This window comes from Convolutriloba macropyga, chromosome 9, assembly GCF_964194025.1.
Source record: "Convolutriloba macropyga chromosome 9, txConMacr16.3, whole genome shotgun sequence".
Lineage (NCBI taxonomy): Eukaryota > Metazoa > Xenacoelomorpha > Acoela > Convolutidae > Convolutriloba > Convolutriloba macropyga.
In genome coordinates, this window is record NC_134476.1 from 4,997,644 (window position 1) to 5,016,676 (window position 19,033).

Sequence of the window (19,033 nt, forward strand, 5' to 3'; positions counted from 1 at the left end):
AAACGATAAAATTAAAGAGAACAAAATGTAAGAGAACAATCCTAAAAAATTTAAACTGGGAAAATTTACTTTAATTTCCAGAACTTTATAATTAGCAGACTTTCAGTATGATTTCTAGTGTCAAATTTGGTCGAAAACTATCAAACACAAACATTGTAGCTTCAATTTAAAGACATGGGCTGATTTTATTAAAGTGAAATATTATTCTTCTGGCTAAAAAATAGAGGAAATCAATCTAAGAGATCATAAAAACAATTTTGAAATCTTTTGACAATATTATACCATCAACTATTAGACAACAGCGAACATTTCTTCCTAATTATAATCAAACAATAAAACGACAAACAGTATCAAAGCAACAAAAAACAATTTAATGCAAGATTCAAATGTCAATAGGGATATTGGAAAATAATTATTCTCGCGGTCAAGATTCAAATGTCAATAGGGATATTGGAAAATAATTATTCTCGCGGTCAAGATTCAAATGTCAATAGGGATATTGGAAAATAATTCTCGCGGTAAAAAATAATTATTCTCGCATGCCGAAGATATGTGTAATTCTTGAGATTCAGAACAGTTTCAATGGCAAAAAAACTAACAATTAATGGTAAACTGAGAATTTATCCTTTTCAATATTGAACTTTAAAAAAGTAAAAAAAAACTGTTGGATAAAATTAGAACCACTAAAAACACTCAATTTTGTTCCGTTTTAAGTTGAGAGACACCTGTATAAGATCAAATTTAAATGAAACTGTTGAGAATAAAACAGAAAAAGTTATCAAAACCAAAAACTCTCGATGAAAAACGAATATACTAAAGAGAATACATTAAAGAGAATCACTAACAAATACACCTGTCATTAATGAGGCTAACGTAACGCTTTGGGAGCCAACTGTCGAGAACATAAATTTTAGCACCAGATAAATAAAGTGGAATGCTTTTCAGAAAACGCTCGCGTCAAGTAAACAAATTAGTAAAACATGAGAAAAAGACATTAATCAGATTTTTATTTAACGTGGTTTAACTTTTTCATCTTTATCTGAAAATATATAAAAGTTTCTTTCGATCAAAATGGAAAAATGCGTGGAGCAAAGCAGTTATTTTGGAGCAGCAAGATTCTCAGTGTTTTGTTTCCCACTCTTTTAAACAACTTCATTACTAGTATTCATGGTTTTTCATTACTTTTAATCCAGAGTTTCGCTTTATTGGGATTATTATTTATTTATTCTAGATGCTCATTGGTCTAAGGTAGAAAAAACTACCGGTTTTGCTGCTGGTCGAAATTGATCATTCTGAAGCATAATTGCCAACAGCGGTTGTTTTCGCAGAATTATTTTTAAATAGTTCTGGCGTTGATTGTTTCATCTGATATCCAAAGAGATCATAATTTCGGTCATTTTTTAAATGTTTTGATTATCTTTGATGAGGAGACTCAACATTTCTTCAACCTTTCTCGCGATGCAAAAAAATGCGAAGTTTCTTTGCCATTGCAAGTCACTCTGTACCCCAGTCAAAATAGGACGGTTATCTTGCAAGATCTTGCAAGATTCTTGCAAGAATCTTGCAAGATTACGTATCATCTTGCAAGATCTTGCAAGATTCTTGTAAGATCTTGCAAGATAACCGTCCGATTTGCAAGAGTCTTGCAAGATAACCGTCTATCTTGTAAGACTCTTGCAAGATAACCGTCTTGCAAGAAGCGCCGGAAACGTGCCTTAGCTGCTGCATGGGCCTCGTTGGCTTCTTTGAAGATTAGAGAATAGGATTCGACCAACTCTCTAACCGTCAAAGAAAAGAAGAGAGACCCTAAAATTACTCCCTAAAATGCACCCTAAAATACATTAGTCACACTTGATGTAGGCAATATAGGTAAAAAAACAACTATTGAATAATCTTTTTTGAAACCGGTCTTTCAAATACGTTATCGCCGGAAAAGCCCATATGAAACTTTCTGTTTAGGCCCGAGAGAAAAATTGGTTTAAGGCAAAAAATTTTTTGACTCAAATTTTTGAAGTTTAAATGTGTGTTACCCTCAGTAGGAGTGTTGTTCTGCTATAGAACGCTTTTTAAATGGATCGGAAGGCTTACCAAATTGACAATTTACGATTTTCGACATGTACACATTAATTCAAGAAAAAACGTTATTTTATCGCTATGCAAAACGTAATATCAGCTTTTCTGCCTCCCATACGTGTGTGGTCCAATTCATCGCACTACTTTTAATTAATTTTCATGGTATTTGAACACTATTTATGATTAAATGTGACTGGAATCAGTGAAAAGGCTTTTTTCGCCATGTACATATTCAATCAGTAAAAACGTTGTTTTATCGCTACACAAAACGTTAAATCAACGTTTCTGATTGTTTTCAAGTTTAAATCTACCAAATTTTTTTGACGGTTATCTTGCAAGATCTTGCAAGATTCTTGCAAGATAAACGTCCGGATCTTGCATCTTGCAAGATAAACGTTGTTTGCAAGAGTCTTGCAAGATGTTGCAAGATAAACGTTATTTGCAAGAATCTTGCAAGATCTTACAAGATAACCGTTGGAGTTCGTCTGGGGTATAGGACTCTTTGATTATATATTTCGCAAATTTCCCCCTTTTCCAAGTTATCTGACCTAAACCAGAGGAAAATTTTCCATTTTTAGCGCACTATTTTAAGTTGAGCAATCATAAGATTAAAATAATTGTTGGGGTTTTCCCCCTCTTAAAGGACAAGAAAATTGTTTAATTTTTCTTTCAAGACTTAGAAGCTGATGGTTTTCGTGTCTTCAAAATTAAAATTTGAAGGTATATTTTCTTCGAACAGCATCAAAAGAACATTGCCGTTTTTTTTGAGGAGCCGTCCAGATATCTGACTGACCTGATTCAGATTTTAGACTACAAACTTCAAAACGTCTAATCATATCGTGAAGTCTCAAAACCCTGAAATTTATCTGAAACAGGGTCAAAGTGCGGACTATACATTAAATTTATTCTGATCAGAGTTCGATTCGGTCTTTGAGAGTCTGATCAGAGATGCCGTCTAGTTCACTTCGAGCGCACGGAAATCTTCGAGCAAACGAACGTCTGGTTATAGGTTACTTAGGTCTGGAATGGTCGGATCAAAAGTCAATTTGTCAGGGACTGTCTTCCGATCAGACGTTGCTTCGATGGACAGGACGGCCTGGATGGCCGGCCTGGACAGGACGAAATGAGAGGCAAAAAATGGTTTGTAATAATTGAATTAAACGAAGTAAAGTTTCATTTGATGAAGAAAAAGACAATAATTGCGATAAATATTGCCACAATTGTAACGCTCGCAATCACTGCCACACACATTATTCGCTGAAACACAACAATAATCTATATCAACAAAAAAGTTTCCTAAAATTAAGTTAAATATAGTTTATAATAGCTCTGATGAAGTTGGATCTTCTCTGTTTCTGCCCCCCTCGCCGCCACCTGGGTTTTTACGCCCCTCACCTACAAATGATGTTTTGCTCTATAGTACGTTTAAAATATAAAAAATAACACGTGCGTCGGGAGGGGGCGTAAAAGTTTTTTTTTGGGGGGCGGGGGCAGAATAGATCAAGAAATCCGGCATTTTCATTGAAAAACCTGTAGCGTTCGAGATCAAATTCTCTTAAGTGACCTTTAGCAGGGTTACGTAATCTTGCTTGAAACCCCAACGTGCAAGTTTCATAATGCAGTTTTATAAATCTGTGCAGTGCAAGACTCTACAATGCAAGAGATTTATTAAAAAACAATGCCACATTTGAAAAAAAACTCCTGCCATATTAAAATTTTCCACAGGTACTTGTTTCAAGCTAGGTTAATGACTCCTGCGAAAGTCACTAGAACAAACTCTGGCTTAAAACTCGAACCGATTTCCGTCTCTCGGTCAAAGCCACATTTAAATTTCAGAAGTTGTTTATGGAAGAACCCGGCTCTGCAGTGATACGGTATTTTAAAAACTGTGCGTGAGTATTTCTCAAGGATAGGTTATAAATTTTGAATATCAATTGTTCAGAACCGCCGAATCAGCCTTTTTACAAAAATCGTACTCGTGCAAAAATTAGCGACCAACGCGCACCCTCAATATCCTGATTACAAAAAAAAAGATTTTTTATTCAGGGGATGCTAAGGGTTAAATGACCATATCTTGTTTTCTAAATCTGAAAAAACAGCAAATGTATTGAATTCCATCGGTTTAGTTAAAACTGTGCGTATATGTGTGATCCTTTAGGTTTAATCCACATTGAAATTTTGACGGAAAATCAGGAGAAATTAAAATCTTTTGTAATCACAAAAATTAAAGTTTCTCATTTTCTATTTCACCATAGTATATATCTTAATCAAATTTCAAAGGACATCAAAAAGTTGAAAGAGATTTAATTTTCTGAGCATAGCAAATAAGTCACCAAAAGTGTATATTAATCTCTGCACAAAAATAACTTCAAAAAAACAACACAAAATTGTTCTTATCACAAAACCTAAAAAGAATTACAATTCAATTCAGATATCAATACAAGGACCCAAATTGAAAATAATTTCTTTCGATAGTACGAGAAGCTCAAAACAGAAGACATCAACAGCTGGAAGCAAACAAACTTGAGTTGTGCAAAATTATACTTAATTTCTTTGGCTGCACTAAAATTTCGTTTTCAAAAACTGTACAAAATTCTTCAGCGAAAAGTAAAGGAAACGAAAACAGCATCTCAAAACTCACTTTTACTTCACCGAATAATTAGTTCTGTTGCTTGAATTTTCAATTGGTCTTTTATTACACGTCAAAAAAGAAAAACGTTGTTTTTTGTAAGTGAAATGACAAAAAGATATAATTTTGAGAAAAAAATGGAAAAAAAATAAACTTTTCACAGACTTTTGGATGCTTTCACTGCGTTCTTAAAGTTTGATTTGATGAACTTTTCTGGTCTTTCGAAAAATCAGTCTGTTTAAAATGTAATTAACCAGTGAGATAAAAAACACTACATAACAAAACATCTAGGAGAAAGCCAAAAGTGCTTTATATAGATTCAAAAATTTACATTGCCTAAAGGCATAGAAGTTGTATTGAAAAATTTGAGATTTATGAAGAAGAATTTGCACTACGCACAAGGCGCAGATTCACACGCGCCTTCCTCTTATATCTTAAATAGAGACTATTTTTTGAGGAACGGGTGTCAGGTTTTCCATGACAAAATAAATTGAACTTAAAGACAGATGAGTTGTTACAAAGGAAGCAATTGGTTCCTGTTTTGTTCCAAAAACTTCTTTCAACTAAATTTCTGTGCTTATGAAATATTTGAGTGCATTTCGTGAAAATCATATTTTACTCTGCTGACGCAATAACTGTTCCCATTTTGTACCTGCTCGGCACAATTTGTAGGAAAGTTGGAGACCAAATTAAGGGCCTAAACAAGTATTAACTGGAATTGTTTGGAAATAAGAGTTAGCAAGAAAGCAGTGATGAGCTATTAAGCAAAAAACTATCATAAAAGTTGGGCGAATTTTTTTTATTGTAGATACAATTAAATTTAAACCAATTGCTTAAAATTAAACAATTAATATCACTCATTTAGTCAACGTTTCTCATATCATCGCTCAGAGTAAAACTCTTTTTGAATACTTTTTTACGCTCAAATTTCTCTTTTCACAGGTAGTTTTTGTTTTTACTCATGCTACTTTTTTGGCCAAATACAACCACGGAGAAAATTCAGAGTAAAATAATGCATGTTTAAAGTTTGAGAAATTAAAAATCAAAACTTTTGAGAAAGTTTAAAATTTGACATCTGGCTAATTCACTCATTTGCGGGAAGATTGAGAAAACATTTTTAGGAATACACACTTTTTCAAAAAATGCGTAAAGTTTGGGTAATTTTGCAACCTTCGCCGTTCATTATGTAAAATAACCAGGGTCTGATGGTTTAATTTAGGTATGTTAGAATTTCGTTTTAAAACCGAATTGTTTTAATCCCATATCGCTCGGATTCTCCATTCGAAGTACATACGAGCAATCTCCTTCTCATTTCCCTCGTTTGGAAACAATTACTCAACGGGAGGGGAATCAAAGTGTAAGCAGAATCGGATTTAAAATTTTTTTCCCATGTCTCAAAATTTTCAAATGGAATTCACTTTTTAATCCGAGTAAATCGCTCGCTTCTTCTCTAAGCTTTCTAATCTGTAAACTAGAACGGAGATCTTGATCAAGAGATGATGGTTTTTTTACCGCTTCAGTTTAAATTCAAATTAAACGATTGTTTAAATCAGTAGGAGATTCGAACTCTTTAGATTATTATATAATGGAATTTACGTGGTTGAACAAATAATCTGAGCGAAAACTAAAACTAAATGTCATTTGCCAAACGTAACCTAAAACCTTCAGTTCATTACCGCTCCATTAATACTGCAGCAACTTCGCCGTATTTTTTTCGACTTTAAACTCTAAAATCACACCACAACCAATTTTCTCTATTTTTGTGACAAATTTTACTTAAAATCTTTCATAAATAACATCAACGATTTTATGATGGCGTCAATATCTTCTTTGACATCGTCAAAAACTATTTGTGATTTGCCCAAGTTGGGAAATTTTGGGATGAAAATAGAAAAATCCGCGGAAAACGAGCTTAGCGGAGAATTTTTGCGCAAAATCCGCTATTATGTTCATTTCCTGCATTAAATTTTGTCAAGTTTCTGTTCTTTTTTCTGCAATTCGCTGACTCTTTCACATGATTTGATTGCACAATTTGAGTGGAAGAAAAGGGAATATATTCTGTTTCAACTCTCCGTTCCTTTCTCTAAAAATAGATGTTATATGCCCACTAAGTGGGGGGGGGGGGGGGGGGGGGTCGGAAAAGAGGCCACCTTATATTAGGGTTATTGGATCCTTTCCGTTTGTGCCCCCCCCCCGCCCGCTTAGTTGCCGCATATTATTTGCATCCTTCAGACGCACGTGCCATATTTATACATTACGATTTACAATGTAATGGCATGTGCTCTGTAACTGGGTGCGCATAGCGTACTGGGGGGGGGGGGGGGGGGGGAGGGGAGGAGGGCAGAGCGTACTGGGGGGCACAAACGGAAAAGAGCCGGGCTACCTTTAAAAAAAGAATTAAATAACCGCCGCAAAAATATCTTACCGATCGTTTTCTCTGCTGTGACTTAATTTTTCTGGTACTAGAGGTGAAATTGTCAGCCTCGGTCGCAATGTCGCCTGAAATGAGAAGTCACTTGTGAAACCGTGCAATTGGTTAGGTAACATTTCAAACCAGACTAAAATACCAAAAAATACCCAGTGATATAATACCCAAAGAAGAATTTTTTAGATCGTTATTCTCAATTTCCAGTTACGAAATATCAGTTGTCCAAATTTGAAACAAGATGCTATGGGTTTTCAGATCTATTCTGTTTCTCCACCGTGATTTTTAAGAAAGTATTTTCAATCAGGATTGTACGTTAGAACATGAATCTATTTTCAACGTAAAGGTTCAATCTCTGTTTACAGGCAACCCTGTCAAAGCAAGAAACACAATCAAAACAACTCAGTATATTTTCACTATTTTGAAACTCCAGCGAAATTTCGAAAAATTGTAGGCATGCATATGAACATCAAATTGACTATAACTGAAGGTTTTAGATTTGAACTTTGATCTTTGAAACGTTCACTGGCTTTTCAACTGTATGCTACCCGAGTTGAGGTGGTCGAAATATGATTCGACAATTTTTTGTCTGGGGGTACCCCCTCCCAGACGATAAATACACGGTCTGGACCAAACTTTATTGTCGCACTATTTCAACTCATGGTCTGGCATCAACGAATCATAGTAGCAAAAAATCTGATATGCACGCCTTAATTCGAATCATAATCGGACACAACCGAATCATAGTCCCACAAAATCTTCCTAAATCGCCCTATTTCGGTTCAAAACGGACTATATTTCATATGCTTTTGCAACCCTCGCTCGCGTTGCAAATCTATAAATCTAATCTTCACCTGTTCGCTGCTGTAAATCTCTCAGTTTGTCGTCTCTGTCTTTGAATTTGCCCAAAGTGTCCCGAACTGCACTGGTTGCCGCATGCGCCTCCGTTTGCGCCCTAAATATTGGTTGTGATTAAAACTACTGCAATTACGATAAAAACTAAATTAAAATTACACACGTGATCATAATGATGATCACATTAACACATTGCTCAGTGTCAATTATTGTAACTTACAGTTTTTATTTTTTTGGGTTATTGGCCACTGAAATTTGGGTTTAGCGAGCAATGGTAACTTTTAATGAACCCAAAAAATTTTAGATAAGATTATATTAGTTTTTAAGGGAACAGAATATCAATGAGATGAATTATTGAATCTCTGGTCAAATCAATACTGTTTTAATTTGATATTTATGACAAATTTGTGATGACATAATAATACATTAGTATTTACACTAACGGCCAGCGTCCCTACTATAGATAAAGTGGGCTATTTCGTCCATTTTTCATATTTGGTTCCATAAAACGTATTTAAAAATGGCCTCTTAGTGTAGGATAGGGTGAGAAAACAACGATAATAAAAATTGGGTCCCGGGGAAAAGAACGGGGAAAAGAGTGTAAAGAGTGTTGAAATAAAAAAAATTACCCCCCTATTTCTCCGCTTAATTAGCGGTGTAAGAGTGTAATTATAAGAGTGTAATTTTAAATAATAATTACACTTTTAATTTTCTTTTACAACCTTTATGTCACACCTTTAAATTATTTTTACACTCTAACGTTATACCATTAAGCAATAGATTACAGTAAAATAAAACATTGTACTTGTTATTATGTCTTACGATGCCTTTTTATCAAAATTCCACAAATCAGCGCAATTTTAATTAAAATCTATTCATAGGGTCGCCATGATGTTCTCATTTGAACACTAAATGTTGATATTTAAAACACCAACTTCATGTGCATTTTAGCACATACAAAACCTTAACACATACGTACGCAGATTAGAAACGATCTCAAGTTATGACTTGAAAGTGAGTTCTTGAAATCTTATGATTTGTGCGAATTGAATAATTTACAGCTTGATTATTGTACTCAATCGATACGAGGTCCAGCCAAGTTGCGAAACTTTTTGAAATAATGATGCGAAAAACATTCAACCCATTATGCAATGGTAAGAAAAACTATAAAAAATGCAAAGGCGAGTCTTCCCCCATATAAGTGGTTTTCTATGTCTATCTTAAAACAATAATCAATTCGGATTTGTACAACAACATTTGGTGTCCTAAAAAGCAGAAATTCAACCATTTAATTTCCATGTCGTACTTTATTAAATTACCGTCGGCTTCGCCACGCGAAGACAAACTTTCAATTTGTGATTGGACTTCGCTAGGTGAAATGCTTACTAAAATCTAAGCTTAATTTTGCAGAGCGGAATCAAAGAGATTAAGGCAACTGACGTTCAATTGAGAACTAAGAGGAACAAAAATGAAATGGTTGTCAACAAATGAAATCAGATGAACAGACATGTCTGATCACGAGGCGGGAAATAAAAATCAACTGAATCAAAACAAATTAAAAGCGGGAAACGTGAAAAAATGTCTAGAGGTAAATTAAGAATGAAGGGTAAAATAAAGTGAGAACTAAATTTTGACTTCCTATCAAATTTTACTGCACTAAATTAAAAGATTAAAAAATTAAAAAATTAAAGTTAGGACAGTTTTTCATAATAGTAACAATATTTATAAAAATTAAAACTTGGTCCCCGGTTAAATGTGTAGTAACAATATACTAAGTGGATATAATAGCCAGTAATATGTACTATTATATAAAGTGAGTTTTGTTGAGTTCAAATGTATGTAACCATAGTTTTCATGATTTTCGGCCTCGTAAACTGTCATTGAAACGACGTCTTCCTCGAGGGTCGGGCATCAATAGTCTGCCTTAGCACGCACTCACCGGTCAGGGGCGAAACTGTTTCGATCAACTGAGAGATGCATGGTTCTTCCTGAACTTGGTCGTCTGTTGATTGGACTGTTTCTACCACCGAAAGTTTTGGTGGCTGCATATTTTCCACATCGCCCGCTCTACGTGGTCTCCTTGGTGCGGCCAAAATTTCCGTTTCGGGTGATGGATTTTCGAAACCATAGTATGAAGGGCTTCGGCGGTTTCGGCCGAATGAACGTCTATCTGCATTGGTCTTGGGTGTGGACGGGGGAATTTATTGCAGCGCTGAGGTCAGGGAGGTCGGTTGAGGGGTGATGAGTTCGCTTGGCGAATCAGGATTCGTTATTTCTTGTTGGTTTCTGAGTGCCAAAAAGTTTGGGAGTTTGAGGATACGACACCGCATTGCGCGTGAGATGTTTGATTTTGAGGAAGATACGCTGCTGCCTGGGTCCCATCGCTTATGCTTCATATCCTATCTCCTTTCAGATTCCCTGTCAATTCTTTACTTTGACTTTGAATTCTTTCTTCTACAATCTTTTCGCTTGTGCGCGATAACGACGGTCGGCATACATTTTAGGGATGTCTGGCGTTGTTGTTGTGTTCCACATTTCGCAATGTCACTATTGCGGACAAGGACAATCGCCTTACCCGGTTTTTAATTCTTGAAGTTGTTCAGCTGACCTTCAGTATATGAGATCCGGGTGGGAGCACTTCAAATATTCCTTCGAGGTTCTTTTTCGATCCGCGCTTCCCATTCACTTTGCAGGCTAGCTTGACTTGCACTGCGCGTTCCGATAATGGTATGGGCCTGCAAAGTGAGGTGCGGAGAAATCCGGGCTCTCCGTCAGTGCTATTTCCTTCCCGATCATTGGCGTTTTTGGTAGCTCGTGTAATCCCCTTCTCGACTTCTATATCAATTCTGTAGCCATTCTCCCACTTGTCGTCAGGAAGGATGGCTTCGGGGGTAACCGCGCCTTCATCTTGTTCTGATGAGGATTGTGTGACTGCAAGTCCTAGTTGATCATAGAGATCACCACCAATGAGTGGTTTGAGGCCGTCAGCAACAACTGTGACAGTGGCGTCTGAAATATGCCAACCGCTGCTGGTTACTCGTGTTCTAATATTACCCTCAATTTGTATCGGTTGATTTGAGAAAGTCCGCAATTGTGGTTTATTGATTTTGCGTACAAAGATTGCATATGGGCTACTGTTGATCACTCGCACTGCGAGTGACTTATTCAAAATGCTACAAGCACTTCCAGAGTTAACTAGTAAATTTAAAGAAATTTGGAATATTAGGGTCTTCTAGTTTCTTGAGATCCTTGTGACTTGTAGCCACCATGTTATCGTCGCCACTACTTCAGTCGGATTATGACAATGATAAAAGTGGACTATGATTGTAGAAGGTTTACGGAGTCCTCGGGATGGGGTTCTTCATCTACTGTGTTGACCAATCTTTTATTGGATTCTGAGGATTCGGATTCTTTTGTTTTCAACATAGTTTTTCGAAATGGTTGAACACACCACAATTGTTGCAAGTTTTACCTTTTGCGATGCATTTGTCACGATGACTTCGAAGCCACGGTCCCCCGCATTTTGAACAATATAGAGGTGGACGGTTGCCTTGCTTATAGAAGCTATTCAAAAGAGACCAATTCGAGGAGTGGGTACTATGCGGGTACTGAATTGCATTCACGCTGGCCGGAATGAGAGTCTTGTATTGTATTTTAATTTGGTGCTGATTTCGCTTACCGAGTTCATTATCTATTGCTAGCTCTAGCGCTCTCCTCGGCTCTACTGTATTTTCTTAAAGTTCCTTTTGTTTTTCAGGGTCGATTAAATTAGTGATGAAGACGTCTCTGATCAATGTTTCTTCTTTCTTCTCGAACTCGCAATTTTCAGTCACTTCCTTGAATTTTCCCTAGAAGTGTTCTACAGTTTCTTCCCTGTGATGCGCAAAACGTGTCTGTCAAAAGTTGGGTTATCGGGCCTGATGAATATGTCTTCTACGATTTTCCGAAATTCAGCAGTTGTGATAGAGTCTATCATTATGTGCGGATTCTCGCTCTTGGGGATTCTACGTCCCTCCAAGCCAAAACTAATGTAGAGTAGGGAGACTGTCTTTCGGTTGGCGAGTGGCCATGGTTTGTCTCCGCATATTATTCCTATTTTGATGAGTCTCTGGCATTTGTTTTGCCAATTCATCTTTTTTTGAGCATTTTGGGCGTTGCGTTCCCGTTCTGATTGCGCTGAAGAGCCGATGATCGTTTTTTCGTATATCGGCTACACGGGAAGTTCTACCATTTCGAGTTTCGGGCCGAGAAGTGTGTCCAGACAAACCCTTCACTATTCCCATCAGAAAAAAGGTTCGGGTGTAGGTTTAACCCAAAAGGCGTCAATTCCTAGTAGAGTTGGTTTCTATGCCGTAATGTCGTATTTCATTAAATTACCGTGGGCTTCAACAGGCGAAGACAAACTTTTACTTTGTGATTGGGTTTCGCTAAGCGAAATGCTTGCTAAATTCTACGTTTGATTTTGCGGAGCGGAATCGGAGCGATTAAGGCAACTGACAGTCAATTGAGAACTAATAAAAATACAAATGAAGTGGTATCAGCAAAGAAAATTAAGTGAATAAACATGTCTGATCACGAGGCGTGCAATTCCAATGAACTGAACCAAACAGAATTAAAAGCGGGAAACGTGAAATAATGTCTTGAGGTAAATTAAGGATGAAAGGTAAATTAAATTGAGAACAAAAGTATAACTTTGTATCAAATTATACTGCACTAAATAAAATGAAAGATTGACAATAATTGCAGAGGTAACACTCAACGGCTAGAGGCTGTTTTACGAACTTTTGACAAAAGTAAATGACCTTGTCTTCGTTTTCCAAAATGATCCAAAATTCACTTTTTTACATACTATTTGACCGTCCCTGGGATTCTAAACAGAAAAAATAAACAAAACAATCAGAGGTGTTTTAGGAGCAGACGAACAACATCAATAGGTGGGACACAAAAACTGTTATACAGAGCTTCTTCGAACATTTTTTAAAGAAAGTTTGTTAAACTGAACGAAACTTTGGTCAAATTTCCAGCGCAGCTTAAGGCCTGAAACAAAAACTTATGTTTTCTTTTTATAGTTTTATACTTTGCCATATAGAAAAAAGTGAAGTGCAAAATTTTCTGTTTTTTGAGAGCGAATAGGAAATATGTAGGCATTCAAAATTGCAGGCTCTACAACATTTGATATGTCACTCAATATTTACAGATAAATTAGGGACATATTCATCCTTTGCGAAAATATATAGATCAATACACTTAGTACAGTTTCCGGGATCTTAAACTTGGAAAATTAAGTCCAATAAAAGGCAAAACTAGGCAGCGCATTTTGGCGATAAGAGTCTGAGATCCATGTGAATTCAACATAATCAAATAATTATCACCTATTTACTGTAGCCAAGTTTTGATTAAAATACATTATGGTTTTTAGCTACAACATTAAAAATGATTAAAAGGAAGACTACGACCACTGAACTTCTGCAATTTATCTATCGAAAAGATAGTGTAAAAATTACAAGAACGTAACAAAAACTAATGAACATGCAGTTGCAGAAAATTAATACATTTCTGGCCAACTTTGCGGGCCGGACTTATAAAATTGAGCGCGGAGAAAATTTTTTGGATTATAGAATAAAATCCTTGAGTTTGAATAGAAAGATGCAGTATTTACTTTTATTTAAAGAGGCAAAAAATATATATTTGTTTGAGGGCAACTTTAATGTATTTTTAATGTATTTTTCTGGGTCTGTAGCATTATAGCCCCCAGCCTAGTGGTCCAATAATCTAAAGCCTCCCTCCAATTATGGTAACTTGACTATAATGGGGGCTATAATTTCAAGGGTTTTATAATGAGAAAAAAAATTATTTTTTTCAGCGAGTTTATTCTCTACTGGATTTTCTTTTTCGTCAATTTCAGTGTTTCAGAAATGCTTCTACTGAGGACCTGATTTTAATTATCACTTTTCACAACCAAAAAATCTACCAGATAGTGGTGTCCGCTCGCAAGCTAATTGCATGTGATAAATAAAAATCTACTTTTTTTGTCTTTTTCATATCGTTAAAGTTCGACAATCAGTTAGTATTATGTTTGCGAACGGAAACGGAGAAATTTGATCAATTGATTTCTTAGAGTATCACGATAGCCAAATTTCGTTTGCCAAAATCTGCTCCAAATAATTTTTCTTACATTACAGATCACGTTTATAGCAGTTTTTTTGAATTATTGGAGAATTGGTTTTAAATAAGCATCTAAAATGGAGAAACTCTTCAAATTTCAGACCCTCGTTTATTTTAAAAAAAAACAGATAGTGAGCAAAAAAATACACGCCTTCAAACGGCGCTGAATCTTTGCAACACAAGGAGAACATCTAAATTATTTAACTTGAAAGCATGAATGAAGTCATAAGTAGCCTAGAGTTCTTATACGTTGAGTTGCTAATATTAAAATGAAACAAACTGTAGTTATCAATTTAAAATTTGAGAAGTTTATGCCTAATACGAATTATAACTGTAGACAGTTAACAACTTAGGTTCGCTCAGGTGTAGGATTTCTTTTCAAAAAAAATTTTATTAAAGGTTTTAACTATTTAAGCTAACTGAACTTAATTATCATATCCAAAACATCTTATTAATAGTTAAATTATTAGTAAAATGCTATTGTTCATTTGACGATGACGACATTTATGCCTAATAAGGACTTTACATGTAGACTGTTGATAATTCAGGTGAACTCGGGTTATTGGCTATCTAGCTTCGAAAAAAGAGTTTAATGGAAAGTTTAATTTCAAGCTAACCCATCAATTGCAGCATATACCAAAAGTTTAGTGAAAAAATCACTTTAGTGACAAAAATAATGGACTATTACTTTATGTTCGTTCAAAACTAAATTTTTACTTGGAGGGAACATTGTGTTATACGTTTTTCATATAGATTTATTTATTACCGGTCACTCAATCATAGATATCGTGACAGAAAGCGAACATCCGACTGACCCCAGTTGAGTTGCTCCCCGAAGACTGACAGGGCCGGACTCTATTGTAACCTCCTTCAGCCAGGCTTGGGAGGAGTTTCTTGTGACGTGCGTGCTGCCATAAATTTACTGAGCGTGTTCGGAATGACCCTATGTCACTATTATAGACGAAATAGTCAACCAATTTTGCGCACTTTTCAAACTGTTTGCCCTTCGAAATGCAAAGTTCAAAATGCTATCCGAAACGGTCAGTGACAGGGCATTTTAGTTCAAGCGAAACCCAAAAAGCCAAGAACAAACGGTCAGGCCACACGTCAGGCGGTGAGCATAAAAGTAAAAATCGCCAGCCATAAATCTTTCGAACTTGACACCAATTAAAAATTTTCCACCCTAGCCTTAACTACCAAATCTTGTACATTCTCAAGTCTCCGATTTGAACTATCTGAAGTCATAAAAAGCCTCGAAAAGGCGAGTTCTTTGACGTTGAGAAGCTAAAAATAAATTACAAAAACTGCATTGATCTATTGCATTATTACAACATAGGTGGCAAACGGTCAGAAAATATACTGAACGAAATAAAATTTTTGAGGGGGAAAATTACTCCAACTTATCAAATTTTAAAAACATTTCTTGCTCATTTAATCCCGTACACCAGTACTCTCACCTACCTATGAATTTCTGATAAAACTCAACGTCCACTTACCAGAAATCCCAATGTAAAGTTGATGAACTTTTTCCAAGTTTCACAGTTGAAAAAGTTGGCTCAAAAAGTAGTAAGTTCTAACGTATGTTTAACTATGATTGCGTTAGCATTTGTGTTATACATGTCGCAACTTTCTTTACTGTGAAACTTCGATGCAGTTCGTCAACTTTACAATGAAATTACCGTAAGTGAACGTGAAGTTTTGTGTGAACTTCAAAGATAGGCGAGAGGAATTGTGTACAGTATAAAGGAGCAAATGTTTTCAAAACTTGATGTTAAGTTGGGGTAATATTGCCTCAGTAATTGATTCTTTAGGGGGTGCTAACTTCTTTTTGCCGTTCAGCGTAGCTGCCCTTGACCCCCTTGATGCACATCGATTTTGCGTAACTCATTCAGTGAATGGATTTAAAATCCATTAAGTGGAAACATTGAGTGAGATAATTCAGGAACCAAACCTGAAAGTCGTAACTTATGTGGAACTAAAAACGTTGTGTCGAAAGGTAAATAACTTAAAAACATGCCAAGACGATTCCTGACATACAATTCAAAAAAATTTTAATGATTAAACAAAAAACGAGACCTAAAATGGACTATGGATAGACCACTCCACTTCCTGTTTTGACGTGACCAAAACAAAACCATCACTTCCGCTTGACTTCAAAAACCATGAAAATGTGTTAACAAATCATTTTAATCAAAAGCGTAATGAAATGCTCGCAACACAATAGGCTGAAAAATGAAGACGCGCATCGAATCGTAATGAAGACATCGCCACAATAAGTTCAAATTCTTCAATTGTATGAAATGAGAGCGCCTAAATAATAGCCGTTGAGAGGCTGACGGAGGCTATTAAAAATGTATGCCATTTACGGACTCACGTGATCGGCTATCACGTTTTAAAAATCATTTTCTAAAATTTTGGAACTAACCTATCAATTGCAGCATCTATTCGGGTATTTCTGGACGAGGTTGCTCCGTAGGTTCCATTACTAGAAGGCCTGTTGTCCATTTTAGACTATTTATATTTCAGCGGCAACTATTGCAACAAATGACAATTTGACCATTAGTTGTAGATCAACGGCTTATAACTGAATTGAGCGACTGATTCTTAGTTTGCAATACGAGTCAATAACCATCATTCAGTCAACAATAATAAACAAAACAATGTTTTCACACAATGCCGGATCTTAATTTGTAACATTCCATCAGTTTCTAGTAAGAATGGCTCACTTTTTTTGAAGACGAAATTCTCAAAATATCTCTAAGGGAACTAAAAGAGACTGCTCCGTATTTTTTAAAGCCACTGCTCTATATTTTTGTCCAAATCGATTCTCGATTTTTTGTTCTGTCGTTAGTCTTCATTTCTCGTCTTGGTGAGCTGTTAATTAACAAATCACTCACTATTAGAAGAACCGAGTCTTCCAAATTTGTTTATTACTATAATGAGGCACATTTGTCCACTCAAACAACCTAGTTTTTGGCCGAGTGAGATAACATCTGCCAAGATAATTCTAAATTTTGTTCAAATTTGACAAACCAGAGCTGGCGCTGCGGTATCTTCGCTGCTGAAAAAAAATGGATGCTAAAGATGCGAATTGAATTTATCCAATCCCGAATACATTATTCAATTTACAGTAATTTGTATTATGTAGCTGCAGCGGCAAAAGAGGAAATATTAAAAATTATGTTTTTCATTTTTGATACAATTTTGACATCAATAATAAACGCTATGAAAAAAAAATCGTTAAAACTGTGATTTTTAGCGTATTTTTTTATTGATGTCAAATTGTATCAAAAATGAACAACAGAAATTTTTAGTATTCCTCCTGTCTTGCCGCTGCAGTTACATGTTACACATTACTATTAACATCGATAAACACCAGTTTCTTCTCCTGCGTTCAGTCTACGAAAAATGAGCTGCAATGAAATCTACAAAATCTCTAAGAGGCATAAGAGCTTTGCCAGATTTCGAAATATACTTCAAAATAACTGGTTTCAGTTCAAACAAAACCAATATGAAGAGTTCTTTGCTTTCGGCATGTTCGTACAGTTCGAATTCAATGTTGTAGCCAAATTCGGGCCACGTATAGTCGTGGGCTCTCATGGCTAGTCGGAGGAGTTGCATAGTTGTGTCATGGCCGCTCAGAAGACATAATTTGTGACCACTGTCAGTTGTGAGAAGACGAAGAACTTCTTGCATGAATGGTGTCCAGGATAAACGAAGACCATCGTCTACTAAAAATCAATCGAAGTTATCACTTATATTACTTAACACAAAAATTGTGATCTAATCTGTTCATTGATCTATTACCAGTACCTTTAATGAGAGCGTTGCAAAATATTTGTTTATAGAGCACATAAGTGTGTAAAACATATAGCCGGCAGATTGCCGAAATAGCTGCAAAACACAATAACGTGATGTAGAATATAGATAGCAACAGATACAGAATTGAGTTGATGTAGATAGCAACCTTTCTTAGACTAAGAATTTTTCAAACCAATTTCTTATTACAAAATCAAAATTATTTTTTATCTTGCTCGCGATGCTTCATTATTAACATTAATCATTATATGGCAGTCCTATATTGACCTCGAAAGGGGTTCGAGTGATCCCAAGAGAGCGGCAGGTAAGTTATGACAAAATCACACAGTCCAGCTCACCGCGAATTAGTTTAGGAAAAGACATCAAGCACAAAGTATCGACAAGGCAGTAAAACAGCGTCATGAAAAAATCAACGAAATTGCTTTTGAATTTGCAGCAAGAAAAAATAGAAAAAGAGTGCAAGACAAAACCGAAACAACATATGTACCAGGAGGCACGTGCTAAAAACTGTAACTTTGAAACACCAGCGCCGGTGAAGCAAGCTGATCAGTAGTGTGTGTTTCTCCGTTTGACTCCACGACGCAAGGACGCATCGGCCGTCCAACCTGGAGTGAGAAATTCATCGCTCGCTCGCTGTTTCACATTTCACCGTTCGTGCTTCGCACTCACTCTCGCTCTGAATTCCCACACCAACTTGAACAACCTCACCGTCCTCACCTCATGAAGTCAAACGGAGAAACACACACTACTTGTCTCGCCGACGGGCCAGCTACGCATAGAATCATAATTGAATGAATATGTTCACATAATGTTGAAATATAGTTTTATAATTGAATGAATATGTTCACATAATGATAAAAAATAGTTCGAATGCCTGTATATCCGCACTTTGGCAAACACAAATTTTTTCAAAAGTAAGCGTAGGTCTTTCAAAAATTGGTCTCTTGAATAAAGTTGACAACTTCAATAACTCAAAAAGCATAAAGCAATTAAAACGAAATCAGTTTCTTTTTAATTGCTCTGTTTACGAAAACATTTACGCTTGAGTGATTTTAATTATGTTAATT

The 19,033-nt window shown here is 35.9% G+C and overlaps 2 protein-coding genes across 4 annotated transcripts in view; both read right to left on the reverse strand.

Annotated features, from left to right (window-relative positions):
* Positions 1 to 3,211: 3,211 nt before the first annotated feature.
* Positions 3,212 to 16,755, reverse strand: LOC142345978 (uncharacterized). Of its 2 annotated transcripts, XM_075398450.1 has the most exons (4): positions 16,573 to 16,755; positions 7,982 to 8,082; positions 7,128 to 7,201; positions 3,212 to 3,330 (listed from the first exon to the last, which is right to left on the reverse strand). In XM_075398450.1, the coding sequence occupies exons 1-4, from the start codon at positions 16,650 to 16,652 to the stop codon at positions 3,247 to 3,249; spliced, it is 339 nt and encodes a 112-aa protein (XP_075254565.1). In that variant the 5' UTR covers positions 16,653 to 16,755; the 3' UTR covers positions 3,212 to 3,246. The 2 variants fall into 2 exon arrangements, with proteins under 2 accessions (XP_075254565.1, XP_075254566.1); XM_075398451.1 differs by lacking the exon at positions 7,128 to 7,201.
* A 470-nt stretch (positions 16,756 to 17,225) lies between these two features.
* Positions 17,226 to 19,033, reverse strand: part of LOC142345979 (lysophosphatidic acid phosphatase type 6-like) — a 28,120-nt gene continuing 26,312 nt past the window's right edge. The window contains exon 4 of one of the 2 annotated variants that reach the window (XM_075398452.1): positions 17,226 to 17,878. In XM_075398452.1, coding sequence (XP_075254567.1) covers positions 17,547 to 17,878 — 332 coding nt within the window. In that variant the 3' untranslated portion in view covers positions 17,226 to 17,546. The remainder of the gene's footprint in view (positions 17,879 to 19,033) is intronic. The other variant, XM_075398454.1, reaches the window with a different exon arrangement.

Bases quoted from the DNA above. Each gene is read 5' to 3' on its own strand.
- LOC142345978 (XM_075398450.1), bottom strand. From the start codon at position 16,652: ATGGACAACAGGCCTTCTAGTAATGGAACCTACGGAGCAACCTCGTCC. The intron at 8,083-16,572 runs GTTAGTTCCAAA...ACCAATATTTAG, and splicing joins ATAGATGCTGCAATTGATAG to GGCGCAAACGGAGGCGCATG. The intron at 3,331-7,127 runs GTAAGATATTTT...GTTGTGTTTCAG, and splicing joins CACAGCAGAGAAAACGATCG to CGAATAATGTGTGTGGCAGT.